This window comes from Hyperoodon ampullatus (assembly GCF_949752795.1).
Source record: "Hyperoodon ampullatus genome assembly, chromosome: 3".
Lineage (NCBI taxonomy): Eukaryota > Metazoa > Chordata > Mammalia > Artiodactyla > Ziphiidae > Hyperoodon > Hyperoodon ampullatus.
This window is the reverse complement of record NC_136916.1, coordinates 8,470,262-8,485,813: the sequence shown is the minus strand read 5'-3', so window position 1 is coordinate 8,485,813 and position 15,552 is coordinate 8,470,262. Positions and strand designations below refer to the sequence as shown.

Here is a 15,552-nt window from a genome sequence, read left to right as displayed (position 1 = left end):
CCACGGTCTGGCTAAAGCCCGAAAGGAACGGATTTAACCGTGGAGGAGCGGATCACCAAGTTCGCCGGGGCCGAGAGACCTTCCGAATTCCAGGCCGACACAACAGCCTCGCCCCTCAGCACCACGTGCCAGGCTGGGTGCCTCTGTCAGGTACAAAACTCTGAGCTGGACTTCACCTCCTCTTGAGCACCGAAGGGAGGGGGCCCAGGGGTGGGAGGGGAGGGTGAGCATTAAAGGAACCACTGTTAACATTGAGGGTCCAAGAAACTCCCCGGTCCCTGCAAACGCCCGCTGCGCCTCTTCCCTGGAGAAGAGTGACGAGCTGGACTCCTGCCCGGGGCCTCGAGACAAACAAGTCACCAAGGACAAAGCCTCGCAGCTGCTCGCGGGCTGTCAGGGCAGCCCTGGCCCAAGACACCGACCCGGAGTTTTGTGGGAGCCCAGGACAAACTCTTGCTACTTGAACCGAGCCAAGGACGAGGCTGGCAGCCCGTCTGCGCAGATGGCTGCCTGCCGTGCGAACAGGGACGTCAAGGGCATTCCCAGGAGAAACAGGCATTTCCCAGCGATGTCTGCAGGGACAGGTGAGGGGACAGGGATGCAGTGGGATTCTCAGGGAGCGTAAGTCATCTTTTACTGGGAAGTGTGAAGGAGGCACCACGAGTAGGTGTGATGGGACCTTGGGGAGAACAACGGGGTGCAGGCGGGTGGCGCTCGTACATGGGGGTTCTCCCCCAGACCCTTTAGTGCAGGTGTCTGCCCAGCACAAGAGGACTGGAAGTTTCCAGGCAATTCGGATGACAGCTGGGCTTGAAAAATACTCCACCAGATGGTTTCCTAAGTCCCACCGGCCCGCACCAGTTCTGACCCCGGTAAAGGCCCAGGCCTAGGCCCAGCCCCAGCCCAGCACGCCTTCTCCAACACCTCCTCATGTTTACTGAGCGTCCAGCAGGTGTCAGCACCGAGTTGAATATTTTCCGTCCACTGGCTCTCTTAATCCCAGCGACAGCCGGAGAATTGAGGGTTCCGAACTTCATTTTACAGAAGAGGAAAAGCGCCTCCAGAGCTGGGTGAAGCATTCTGGCGCATCCAACAGTGCTCCCAGCACCCGGGGACGGGGACCTGCTATCACACATCTCAGGAGACCGAGCCACCCCTTCCACTGTCTCCAGGGCACGTGTGTCCCCCTGTCAACTCAGCCCCATGCTCACCCACTGCACGTGTCATGTGAGAACGGCGGTTCCTCTCACTTTGTAAAAAGACTAAATACGCAGAGAATTCCTGTCTCTGCCGGCTTCGATTCCTGCCCCTTTAAGCCCTCTGCTCAATAGCATTGTAATGAGTAACTGTATTCGGAATAAATTTGGAAAGACATTTCCTGGACGTGCCCCCGGGGCCCGAGGTGTGCCTGGCCTTGAATTTCTCTTGCTTTGAGGCTGGATCACTTATGAACCAGCTGGAGACCCAAGGCTCCTCTGCCCGCAGATCTGAACTCTCCAGTCCCAGCCCCCGCCGAGGTTTAGTTCAAAGAGGGTAAAGTGAGGGGTGCTTTGGGAAGGCGCAGTATCTTGCTCATGCTCGGGCAGTGATTTTAGCAGCTGGGTGGAGTTAGGACCACCGAGGGCAGGCCCGACTGCCTTTCCCCAGCCAGAGGCATCTCTGCACCTGCGACAGGCCTGTTGACTTAGACACACAGCCTCCACAGAAATCAAAATGCTTACAAATTAACGCAAGGGGGCCAATCCAACCAACGGGAGCCACATACTGACCAAGCAGCTAACTTAAGAAAAGGTAAAAGAAGAGCAACTCAGGAGGAAAGAGGACATGGCATCCGGCAGAATGGAAACATCCTTATAGAATACCGCGGCGCCCTCACAAACGGGAAAGTGAGGCGGTATAAGAGAATCCAGCCACAGAGAGAAGCACGTACCTCTCCTTTGGGCAGGATTTTCTGCTCGTCCAGTTTGAAGGCTGTCCCGATTCTTCTTCGAACAATGGGTGGTTCCTCTCCTGGATCCAGGGGATACTCCACAGGCAGTTTTCCCGTCAGCTCCTGCAGAAGTGTGACAGCACGAGGGGACAGGGAGTCAGAGTGGGGTACACGACTGGCTTCTTGGACATACACACACACTTCAAAGCACAGATTCAAAGCACAGATTTGAACCCATACTCTTACGCGATACAATTTCATTTCTCCAAAAACTTAGGAGAAACAGAACAGAGGCACTTGGAAAAGACTTTCCCCAAAGTAAATTCCTGTCGGGTAAATAAAATCGCTACTGATTTTCATCATAAAAACCCGAATTTCATTCACTTGTTAATTTCACACGTGTCTGGCATGTCTACCACGAACCTGTTGAGGCCACACAGCCAGTAAGAGCAGAGGCAACATGAGATCTCTGGTCTTTCCGGCTCCAAACTCTGTGCTTATTTCACTGCACCAAATATCTGAGTTTAAAATGGGTCTTTCAAATGAGTTTTCTTAGGAAGTGTGGTATCTATATGGCAAGTTCCAGAAAAGGGCATTATAATATAATTTAGAAACGGAGTATGAGTAATAATTATTCTACTCTGGCCAGATGCTTAAGGAACAGGCTGAGTTGAAAAGACATTAAATGTGTACAAATACGAGTTTCAGTCGAAACTGAAAATATAATCCATATTACTGACAAGGCCACTTAAAAAAATCTGGTGTATGTGCGTTTGGGGCTCTGGAAATCTACCTGTTATGAGTACAACGACAGTGAATTTAGTTGACAGACCACCGTGGTGACAATGGTCCCGGGCAGTTGCTGAAAGGTCTGTGGGATGATTCAGGGTTAGAATTAGGCTTTATATGAGCAGCTTATGTCTGGGCTCAATAGAGATCAAATCTGAGTCAGCAGCTAATCCACGTGGTAGAGTCCAGGCGTCCAATGCAAGGAGTCACTTCGGGGGACCAGAAAACCCTGGGAGACCCACTGCCTGCCTCCAAGGGACCAGTGGCCCTTCCAGGCAGAGCCCAGCCCTGGTCTCTAGTCCCAAATCAACACAGATGTTGCACAAAGACCCAAGGCAGGCTGTTCTCGGGAACATCCATCACCCATGCAGAAAGCTTCTGTGCCGGGCAGCCTCGTAAGGGCACGAAAGCCCTGATCATCAGATTCCACGGGCAGTCTGACCTTCTAACAGGAGGAGTGACATGGCTTCTCTGTGCCACTGCTGTGTGTACACATTGGGGTGTGTGTCTGTACACACTGGGGTATGTGTGTGTCGGGGGGTACACCCGGCATGTACAAGCACACCCACTCCCTGCGATCCTGGGCCTCTTTCCTCCTGGGTTCAGGCCACTGGGAAATGACCTCTTAGACTTTTTATTCCTCATTGTAAGCATTTCAGAGCACAGTGGCCAACTCTCTGAGTATGAAATGCTCTGCAATTTTCTTCCCTTTTTTTCTTCGTTTTCTAAATGTGGTTCAAATGTCTCCCAAGTAGTTGTGTGTTTATTCTGCAACATTTTTTTGCTCCCCTAAAAGTCTGCCTATAAATAACATATTGAGGATTTTGTACTATTAGGACTTTCTTTTTTACTTTGAAACTTATAAAAAGGAGGGCAAAGTTGTTAAAATGGCCATTGATTTATAACTCTAAAGAGCCTGTGGTTTTCTAGCACAACATTGCAAATCAACTATAGTCTAATATAAAATAAAAATTTTTTTAAATCTATGAAAAATTTAAATGCTGTCTCTAAGTTTGTGAATTTAAGCTACTACAACGTAAAAGAAATACTGAACAGCTGTATTAGCAATTACTGCAAATTGAGAATCTGTATTGTCCCAGCAAGAGTACCAGGCCTCCCTAGAATAATGAAATAAAACTTTAAAGAAGAAAAAGAAAAAAAAAAAAGAGTCTGTGGTTTTAAAACAAAATATCTTTTTCAAAAATGAAGCTACTGATTTTCCACCATCTGCTTGGAGGTATTTGAGTCCAGGCCTTGATTCTCCATATTTAATCTGACATCATGTGTAAGGAGAGCTGCCTGGGGAAGGAGGAATTTAACACACTCTTGTGGAGGGCTCGGCCTGGTTCCCTTCCTCTTCTCACGTTGGCTGTATTTTGCCAGACGCTCCCACAGCACGTCATTCTGGCTGCCCCACACCCCAGGGGACAAAAAGTACTTCTGGATACCCTTAGCTGAGGGGGGGTGTGTGACACAGAAAGAGCAGGACAGCGTCAGGACCGAAGTTCCCCTGTCCCCTGACCTCAGAGGAGTCAGGACAAGGTGGCCGGCTTCTCGTGAAGTTTCTTCTGCTGCTCAGGTTCTGTTTTCTGGTGTCCACATGGTAAGAAGAAGGAGGTTTGTTTTCCTTATTTTGCTTTTATTTTTACGAGAGGCACAGAGACCTTCACCAGACGTGTTAACCTTGCCCGGACATGTTTCGCCAGTTTTCTGATGCTGATTCCCTGCTGGGTTTAGGGATGCTGCCTTTATTAAAAACACAACAAGGCTTTACAAATTATTAAATGCAGACACCCACACCCATGTTTTCTCAATCCTTCCAGCGTATTCTTGACAAAAAGATTGCTGATATTAACGGTATCTCAGAGCACATCCCCCAGCCGGGACAACTGCTTTCCCAAGATTTGCAAAGGATTTGCGCTAATGTGGGTCTGCTTTGAGCGGCTCCGGTTTGAATCAATTCGGAGCATAATTAAGCCAAATTGACCTGTAATATGATCTCATTCTGTGGCCCCTTGTTTCATTCCTCCTGGGGCCAGGCATTAGGACTGGCGGGAGGGGGGCAGGGCTCTTCAGCTTAGTTTGGGAACCTCTTTCCACTTCCCTTTCTGAACTGCTGACCAACAGAGCTCCTTATAATGTTATTCACAGAACACTCTCTCTCCTGAGGGCTCCCACCCCATGGTGTCTGTGTGCAAGCACACGCACACGTGTGTGTGCATACACACAGACACACAATAACGCGAGATGCATTAAAAAATCAAGTCTTCAAACATGATAACAAGGAGTTGTGGAACAAGCAGAAGGTGGGGGAAACAGATGTTCAAATAAATAGAGACAGTGACCTGCCACAGTCTCTAAATCCCAATGAGACATGAGCCTTGTGTATATATACCCTTGAGGAAGTATTGTGTTGCCTAAAATTAAAAGATTTCTTTAGATGACTAGGCTAGGATTTCATTTACAAATAGCTCATGCAGCTCAATATCCAAAAAACAAACGACCCAATCAAAAAATGGGCAGAACACCTAAACAGACATTTCTCCAAAGAAGACATACAAGATGGCCAAAAAGCACATGAAAAGACACTCAACATCGCAGAGAGAAATGCAAATCAAAACTACGAGAGGGACTTCCCTGGTGGCGCAGTGGTTAAGAATCTGCCTGCCAATGCAGGGGACACGGGTTCGATCCCTGGTCCGGGACAATCCACGTGCTGCGGAGCAACTAAGCCCGTACACCACAACTACTGAAGCCTGTAAGTTCTAGGGCCCGTGAGCCACAACTACTGGGCCCACACACCACAACTACTGAAGCCCACGCACCTAGAGCCTGTGCTCCGCAACAAAAGAAACCACCGCAATGAGAAGCATGAGCACCGCAACGAAGAGTAGCCCCCGCTCGCTGCAACTAGAGAAAGCCTGCATGCAGCAACGAAGACCCAACACAGCCAAAAATAAATAAATAAATAAATTTATATTTTAAAAAAAACTACAATGAGGTATCACCTCACACCAGTCCGAATGGCCGTCATCAAAAAATCTACAAACAATAAATGCTGGAGAGGGTGCGAAGCATGTAATTCCTACCGTTGGTGGGAATGTAAATTGGTACAGCTACTATGGAGAACAGTACTAAGGTTCCTTAAAAAAATAAAAATAGAATTACCATACAATCTAGCAATCCCACTCCTGGGCATATATCTGGAGAAAAACTTGGTTCAAAAGTATACATGCACCCCAATGTTCACTGCAGCACTATTTACAATAGCCAGGACATGGAAGCAACCTAAATGTCCACCAACAGATGAACGGATAAAGAAGATGTGGTACATATATACAATGGACTATTACTCAGCCATTAAAAAAATGAAATAATGCCATTTGCAGCAACATGGATGGACCTGGAGATTGTCATATCGAGTGAAATAAGTCAGGTAGAGAAAGACAAATATCATATATTGCTTATATGAGGAATCTAAACAAAATAATACAAATGAACTTATTTACAAAACAGAAACAGACTCACAGACTTAGAGAATGGACTTATGGGTACCGGTGGGGAAAGGCAGTGGGGGGATAGATTGGGAGTTTGGATTGAAATATACACACTGCTACATTTAAACAGAAAAGCAAGAAGGACCTATTGTAAAAACAAAACAAACAAACAAACAACTAAAGGAAAAAAATGCATCATCTACCAAAAAAAAAAAAAGTGAAAGATTCACCAGATCATGAGTTTTGAAGGGGATTTTATATCAAGTGAAATCCTGATTTCCTTGTTGATCCCCAAAAGTACTCCTCACTATGATTTCCAAAGATAAATCTGAAATACACTCAAGAGAAACAAAAGCTGCCACAAGGATAAACTCGGGCACAAGATCTTAGGAAGCCGGCAAACCATTCCATCCAGCGTGGGAACTATCATATGAGGAAATGCTTTATAAACTATGGGGCACCATGCAACTGTTGTTGTTTATAATTGTTATTATGACTGTTATTACTGCTTGCCATTTGGCCCCTAGTGGGGTCCCTTTTGGGATTCTGCCAGGACCCACTTTCACTGCTGTCAGAGTGTTTTCATTATGGTCCAAGACTCCTGTTTCTGATGGGGCTTATCCCGGGGGCTGGGGGTCATCAACAGAAGAGCGCTGGCTTCCCTCTTATGCCCTTTATGATGCCTACCCTTGCCTTTTATAAATACGTGAAGACAGATGAGGGCACAGACAACACAGAGTCCCACAGGACGAACCAGTGATGCTTACCGCTTCTCGGAGGCAGAGTCTCTTCAGCTCTTCCAGCCGCTGGCGAAGCGTTTCCTCCAGAGCTTCCTGCCTGGATTTCAAGGCTGCCAGCATGTCTTTCTTGGCCGACTGCGAGCTATCTGATTCCTGAGAACCTGTCAATTAACAGTGGGGTTACTAGGCCAGCTGACGAGGGGACGCACATCTGGACCACAAAGGAACTGAACCGGAGCCCACGCTGTGACTGTGGGATTTACCCCAGGAATCAAAAGAGTGTGAAATAAAACAGGTGCTCAGAGCTCCAAGCGTGAGGGGCGGATTCTCAGCACTTCGGGTAATTTACAGCTGGTCAGAAGGACAGGCAGGGAAATTTACACGCCTCTTCTTTGATTAGCTTAAGATACGTCACACACCCATTTTAATTTCACTAGCAAATTTTAATAGACTTTTTATACCATGAAGGGGAAAGTAAAGTTTAAGCCAGCCATTTTAATACAAAGTTTTAATTTTTTCTATTTAAAAACGCTTATTTTTGCTTAGTACAAAGATAACGCATGTTTATCATAAAAATTTTGAAAATGTAGACATGTATAAAAAATAATCCATCAGCTAGTCACCCAGAGATAACCACTGTCTTGCATTTTCTTTTAGCCCTTTTACCTAAGCACATATATTTAAAAAATAAAATTATGGGCTTCTCTGATGGCGCAGTGATTGAGAGTCCGCCTGCCGACGCAGGGGACACGGGTTCGTGCGCCGGTCCGGGAAGATCCCACATGCCGCGGAGCGGCTGGGCCCGTGAGCCATGGCCGCTGAGCCTGCGCGTCCGGAGCCTGTGCTCTGCAACGGGAGAGGCCACAGCAGTGAGAGGCCCGCGTACCGCAAAAAATAAATAAATAAAATAAAATAAAATTAGGTTTGTATTGTATTTTTTGAACTCGAGACTGTATCATGAGCAAATTCCCTAATAAAAGTTATACATATTTTTATATGCAGCACAGAACTATCTGCTTGATGATTCAAATAGCAGACTGCTAGATAGGAAACGTTTGTGGAAGGCAAACTGTAAACCAAACAAAAGGAAAATATGCTGAAATGCCAACTGGAGAGATTTAGGGTAGACCAGAGAATCATTTCTGGGCTGCAATGTTTGGATTCTGAAATAGGTTTCCTGCAGTGAAGCTATTATGTCTTTTCTACCTGGATGGCTAGACAAGGCACCTTGACTCCCTGAGAAAGGAAAAGCTGATTATTGCTTGCTTCTCTTGTCTATGGAGAGTGGAAGTCTTAGAAATGGATGGGCATTACTGGGTGTGCTTTCAAGGGGCTCACATCATGCCATCTGCAACAGCATCGAACGACATCAAATACCTAGGTATTCATCTAATGGAAGATGGACAAGATCTCTACAATGAAAAGTATAATACTCTGCTGAGAAAAACGAAAGACCTCAAACAAGAGAGAGATGTAGTCTGGTCATGGATTGGAAGCCAGACGTTGTAATGATGTCATTTCTTCAGGAACTAAATCAGAGAATCATTGCAATACCAGGACAAATTCTAGTGGGATTTGTTGGACGGAGGGGTAGGAATTGTATTTCCTTAGGAAACGTTTCGGGACGATTCAGTGAATGAATGACAGATTTGACAATGATCCAATCAGAATTCCCAGAGTTGATGGTTCTGTTTCTTCCAGTGGTTAAAGAAGGCGTCTCAGAATCACAAGACTAGAAAGGACTTCAATGCTTTTGTATCAAACTCTGTGATGGGGACTTCCCTGGTGGTCCAGTGGTTGAGACTACGTGTTCCCAACATAGGGGGCCGGGGTTTGATCCCTGGTCAGGGAACTAGATCCCCATGCCACAACTAAAGAGCCCGCATGCTGCAACGAAGATCCCCCAGGTGGCAACAAAGTTCCCGCATGCTGCAATTAAGACCTAAGGCAGGGCTTCCCTGGTGGCGCAGTGGTTGAGAGTCCGCCTGCCGATGCAGGGGACGTGCGTTCGTGCCCCGGTCTGGGAGGATCCCACGTGCCGCGGAGCGGCTGGGCCCGTGGGCCATGGCCGCTGAGCCTGCGCGTCCGGAGCCTGTGCTCCGCGACGGGAGACGCCACAACAGTGAGAGGCCCACGTACAGCAACAAAAAAAAAAAAAAAAAAAGACCTAAGGCAGCCAAATAAATAAATAAATAATATTAAAAAACAACAAAAACAACCCTGTGATGCTCAAATCATCCCCATAAATATAAGATTTGACTCTTATTTAGGCTCTGAGCAGGAATCCCCACATTCCCTCAATTACCGGGCACCTAAGTTCTTATAACCTTAATCTTCAAGAATTCTCAGTGTTTAGGTACAATACATTTTGACTCATTCTAGCTTGAAATAGAGAATCTCCATCACTGCGGGAATGTACCATCTTTATGCCTCCACAGTAGCTAATAAATATTAGCTTGAACAAACAAACGAATAAATGTTGTCAATTGTATGGTTGGATGCTATAATTAAGTTGTATCTCATCTCCGTAAAGAAATCTAGTACCTGTAGGTTGTTTCTTTATAGAATCGACCTTCCAAACTTTTAATCATTTTTGTAGCTCTTTCCTGGATTTCGTCCTGCTTCAATCGCATGTTTCCAAATTCAATAGCAAACTCAAACGAAAGCTTGACCCTCACGAAAGCTCCATTACCTCATGGTTCTCAGATACTAAATCCACATGGTGTAATACTCATGTGACACGTGGTCGGACATTATTGCAGGCTCCCCTTTTTGAAATGCTTCAGGTTTTCTACCCCCATAAGTCAATTACGCTGAGCTTATTAGTCCTGAACTATCACCAGTCCACATTCATCTAAGGTAACACAGCTAAATCATTTTGAATCTTACTCTTGTTCCCCGAGTCACTGTCACCAATCACAGGTGAAGACGCAGGAAACTTTAATGAGTTACGCTCTATTATTCCATCATCTAAAGAATTAATAAGAAGGTAAAATAATACTGGAAGGAAGTCAGACTTTAGATTTAAAAAAACAGACCTGGGGAAACTTGGGTCCAAGGAGATGAAAGGATTTCTAGCACAAATGAAAAATTCCTTGTTTTCCTTCTCACCCCTGCCTAACCTCTCAATAGGAGATGATGATTTATAAAGTCAAATCTAAGAGTGAACTATATTCAAGAATGGCAAAAGTCACAACATTAAACTCTGGGTGGTAAAGCCCAGAATTTTTGGATGATCTGATCTCTAGTTATGGATTAGCTAAGCTTTGGTCTTGAGCTCATGAGCACTACCTAAATTATTATTATTTATAACAATTAGCCTAAATACCAAACCCATATAAGACAGAGGGATGACTCAAGAGGCCTTCTCCGTATCTGGCACCACTAACGATGGCTGGCTCTGCGTCACACCTTTATTGTTGAACTTGCTTCACGAGGAATATGGGGCCAGGTACCAAGTTAGGTCTTTGCAAAGTAAGTGAGTTGGTCTGGCCTAGACACGAAGAGATCCATTTTCTTTTTTTTTTTCTTTTTCTTTTTTTTTTTTTTTTTTTTTTTTTGCAGTACGCGGGCCTCTCACTGTTGTGGCCTCTCCCGTTGCGGAGCACAGGCTCCGGACACGCAGGCTCTGCAGCCATGGCTCACGGGCCCAGCTGCTCCGCGGCATGTGGGATCTTCCCGGACCGGGGCACGAACCCGCCGCGTCCCCTGCACTGGCAGGTGGACTCTCAACCACTGTGCCACCAGGAAAGCCCCAGAGTTCCATTTTCATCTAACCTGGATGGCGGGTAAAGGGTAAAACGATCCGGTTTTAATGCACTCTAAACCACTCACTAGACGGGTGACCTTGGACAAGTGACCTGCCCTCCTCAATCTGCTGTAAAGACTAATGAGATCACGTACATTCAGCAGTTAGCTTGTGCCTGGGACAGGTAAGCCCCCCCGTATCTAGGGTAGACTTAACTTGAGTGAGTGCACACACCCTCACAGGGACATACTGGCTAGAATTAGAAAGAGAGAAATGATTGAAATGACTTCCTCACCGTTACTCAAGGAGCCATTTGCCAAAGAAGAGAAGCTCTGTGCAACGCAGTTACCACTCGGACTCCAAAGCTCATCTTTAGAAGGAGCAACAGAGGTCTAGGCGCCGTTTTCAAATTTCGTTTCTTTTTTTTTTTTTTTTTTTTTTGCGGTACGCGGGCCTGTCACCGTTGTGGCCTCTCCCGTTGCGGAGCACAGGCTCCGGACGCGCAGGCTCAGCGGCCATGGCTCACGGGCCCAGCCGCTCCGCGGCATGTGGGATCTTCCCGGACCGGGGCACGGACCCGTGTCCCCTGCATCGGCAGGCGGACTCTCAACCACTGCGCCACCAGGGAAGCCCCAAATTTCATTTCTTGAGCCCCTGGGTTTGCATTTATGCCTTTGGTGCACCTGTGGATGAGGCTGGGATGGAGTCAAGGGGTTTGGCAGGTTCTGGGGCCCCCCACTCCACCCTCAAGCTAGGGGCAGCTCTGCAGTGGGGTTCTTGTCACAATGCATTTGGAAAAGAGGTTCCCAGTGCCTCTGTTTCTGTAAAGGAAACGCACTGTCTGGACAAGCGCGCTGAGTTCTTAGAGCTGCTCTCTTTTGGAGCTTGTCGGATCTGAAGCCGTCGGGCTGTTATCTGTAAGCAGGCCAATGTGGCAACCCTGGGGGGGGCAGCTGAGTGCCCAGGGACAAGATGACAACATCAACAGCACAGCACACTGACAGAAACTCAAGAGCATCAGAAGAAGGAGCTCCAAGTGCTCTGAGATGCTGTCACCCTCTAGACGTCCCCTGAATAGCATGCGTGACATCTAAAAGGAAGGCCAGCCAGAGAGGCAGAAATCAGGAGGCAGAGAGTCACTCTTCATCCTCTCAAGTGACAGAACAGAATGAATCCAGGGAGAAACGCAGTCAGAAGAGCCTCAGGGGCGCAGGACAACGAGAGTCTTGCCAACTAAAGGTTTGTGAGCACAGCTAAAATGCTTCTAGACACAGGAATAATTTCCAGTCGGCACCTACACTTGGTGGATGGTACAGAAGCTCTCAGTGACTATGATGTGTCCACTTCCGGTTACGTGAGCACACACGTGCCTTTTCACAGGCAACCCCACTCCGAGGTTATACGTTTAGCCCCTTAGAAATTAACAAGCTGGAAATCCGCTATCTTTTAGAGGAGCAGTGAAGGATAAAAGACACCTGGATTTCCAACACGTCAGCTGTTAATTGGTGTCAGATCTCGGGTTGTTAACCTCTCAGAGCCATGACGTCCCCAACTAGAAAATGAGCAATTAACTAACCCCCAAGATTCCTCCAAGAATCTAGTGCTGAAATAAACAGCTTACTGAGGCAGTTCCCTCTCACCTCTAGCAGTCATTTTTGCAATTTTTACAAAAGGACCCTTACGTACGGCGCCATCTTTCTCCTCTTTTCTTTCCCATCTCCGCCTCCAGAACAGACGAGCAGCCCTCCAACTCTGGTCCTTCTCCCAGCTATTGCTATACTTGGCTTCAAATCAAAAGGAAATGTCTAGGGCTTCCCTGGTGGCGCAGTGGTTGAGAGTCCGCCTGCCGATGCAGGGGACGCGGGTTCGTGCCCCGGTCCGGGAGGATCCCACGTGCCGCGGAGCGGCTGGGCCCGTGCGCCATGGCCGCTGAGCCTGCACGTCCGGAGCCTGTGCTCCACAATGGGAGAGGCCACAGCAGTGAGAGGCCCACGTACTGGAAAAAAAAAAAAAAAAAAAAAAAAAAGGAAATGTCTAATTATCAACCAGCACCTAAAGGACTGACCTCTGCATCTTATCAACAGGCCAAAGCAAATTATCTCTAAACCTGAATACTAAGTAAGAGTTTAATCTGAGCTTTGTTTGGGATTAATGAAGTATGAAGATGGATGGATGCTCTCTACCGGAGCCACAGAAGAGTGAGATTTCAAAATGTAGAGAGTGACAGAGTAGGAGCCAAGTGCTAGTTGGAAAGGACTGTCCAAGCACGATCAATTGGTGCACGAACCCAAGGAAAAACAGGAGTGATCTGAATGCTTTTGAAAGATCTAAGGAGCGGATAAATACTCTGTTGGTGGTGGTGGCCAAACTTTCAAGTAACATCAAGTTTGTAGGAAAGAGGGATGTGAATACAGCTCGGGAAACGTCACCTGGTCTGGCAGCTTCTGGAGACAGAAGTCTACCAGCTAGTAGTTTAGAGCTAACAAGTCAGGGCTTGTGTCCCAGCTCTGTGCCATACTAGTTGTGAGGACTCGGCAGTGTCACATGACCACTCTAAATCTGTTACCTCCCTTCTCATATGGGAATGAAAACAGGACTTCCGGGTTTCCCTGGTGGTGCAGTGGTTAAGAATCCACCTGCCAATGCAGGGGACACGGGTTCGAGCCCTGGTCCGGGAAGATCCCACATGCTGCGGAGCAACAAAGCCCGTGCGTCACAACTACTGAGCCTGCGCTCTAGAGCCCACAAGCCACAACTACTGAGCCCACGTGCCGCAACTACTGAAGCCCGCGTGCCTAGAGCCTGTGCTCCGCAACAAGAGAGGCCACCGCAATGAGAAGCCCACGCACCGCGATGAAGAGTAGCCCCCGCTCGCCGCAACTAGAGAAAGCCCGCGTGCAGCAATGAAGACCCAACACAGCCAATAAATAAATAAATAAACACATTTTAAAAAAGCAGGACTTCTTCAAAAGTTGGGAGAATCAAATGAGATTGATTTGCATTGGCTTGCAAGATGCTTAGAACAGAACGTAATAGGCACTACATGAGTATTTGTAGTCATTTGTATTCAGGAGTGTCCCCTGGCCTTTGTTAGGAGCTGGCACCCCAATTCTGGGGGGCCTCAGAATGTAAAAGAGGAAGAACAGTGACTAGGCAAGAAGCCGGAAGGCTGGTGGAAGGTGCACCTGCGGGAAACTCGGGAGAAGAAGGAACGGGAGGGGATTTTCACAGAACTCCTGATAGGAGCTTCCCACACGTTCTACTTCATTTCATCCTCACAGAAACATTATCCCCATTTTCATAGAAGAGGTCATTGGGACGTCAGGAGGCACAGCTCGATTCCAACTTGGTGCTTTGGTCTGCTGCGTCCCTAGAATGGAAGCACCATGAGGGCAGGAACGGGGTCTGGCTGTCATAAACACGGTTCATGTGCCAGCCTACCTGCCTCTCCAGCCTAGACCCTTTCTGCGGGACCGCGCGGAGGAACACACAGGCAGAAAGGAGGAGCCCACGGGTCCTTCAGATGCGCCAAGGAAGCCACAGAAGTCTCTGAAGCACCTTCTCTGTGCAAGGTGGGGTGAGGGAGACAGGGAACTGGCCGTGGGTCCAGCCCTCAGAGAGCCTCGCGTCCGGCTGTGAAAAGCCGTCCAGTAGGACGAAGGAGGACGTGAGCCGCGCACTTGACAGGCAGAGGCGGCAGCTGCCGCATCCCGGGCCAATGAGGCAATGAACCTGCGGGGCTGATGAGGTCGGAGGAGGCCGAGTCGCCCTGTGGTCCAGTGCCGGGAGGGTCGGCATCAGATTAGTTCTCTGGAAAGCCTTTCATCCTGCTTACTGCTCAGTCAACATCTCTCTGAATGAGCTCACATTGAACATGTCTTTTGCCTTTAGCCATCTGATGATCATTTTTCAATCCACATCCTTTATAGAAATAGGTCGCTCCTCAGCTGGCTGGAGAGGAGGAGAAAAAGGCCTGACCCCAAAGAAGACAATTCCAATCCAAACACAGCCGGGAGTGTTTGAATGATGCACTGAAGATCAGAAAGGCACTTTCAGTGGGTATTTGGAAATCTCCCGAGTGAACTCCCAGATGCTAGGGATGTTGTTGGCGGACATATTTCGGCCACCTCTGGAGAAACCGCCTCTTGGACTTTCTCGTGCTCCAGCGAGGGAACTCCAGGTGTCACCCGGCGGGCAGCTGGTGCCCTGGGGCAGGATGCGTGGGGAGGGCCGGCCCACACAAACAGCAGGTCCCCTCCCAGCCGGCAAACATGGGGAAGGATGTCCTCATCGGGCTGAGACGGAGAATGTGTTCCAATCTTTCAAAAGACTCTGGGCTACGCTGCACCGGATATGAGAACGCATCCTCTTAAACAGAATATTGCCGGGAACCGGGGCTCATCTGTTTTTACACAGATGGAATTCTGATGACCAGCCCCACTGATCTCAGGAGACAGAAGGGGTTCTTTCCTCTCTGAAAGCAGGGGAAATTTGAAACAAACAGTACCCCAAAGAAGAAAGAAATCTGTTGTCCTAAAAGTAAGGGAAGGAAATGACAATCTGTCTGTTTAGACTCTTACGAAAAAAAAAAAAAAAAAAGCAAGTAGGCATATTCCCAGCAGATCTACAAAAGCTGTAAGGAAAAGTTTTGGCAGACACCCCAGGAATAAATACAAGGAAAAGGTCTGAACCCTTTATGATGAAGAGATATTTATTTGCCTTACAAATCCTCAATTATGAGTTCCTTACAGAAAAGATGTCCTCAGAGAACATGGGAAATAAAGCCACCTGGCAGATTTCAGGATGACTGTGTGGGAGCTCTGGAGAGCGTCTCAGGGAATGAAATGT

General features: G+C 47.7%; 1 protein-coding gene across 5 annotated transcripts in view; it reads right to left on the bottom strand.

The window, feature by feature from the left end:
* FRMD4A (FERM domain containing 4A) overlaps window positions 1–15,552 on the bottom strand; it is a gene marked incomplete at both ends in the record, with an annotated part of 620,566 nt that overhangs the window by 25,196 nt on the left and 579,818 nt on the right. For all 5 annotated transcript variants that reach the window (XM_079698803.1, XM_079698802.1, XM_079698805.1 and 2 more), the window contains 2 exons: window positions 1,931–2,053; window positions 6,984–7,117. In XM_079698803.1, coding sequence (XP_079554929.1) covers window positions 1,931–2,053; window positions 6,984–7,117 — 257 coding nt within the window. The remainder of the gene's footprint in view (window positions 1–1,930; window positions 2,054–6,983; window positions 7,118–15,552) is intronic.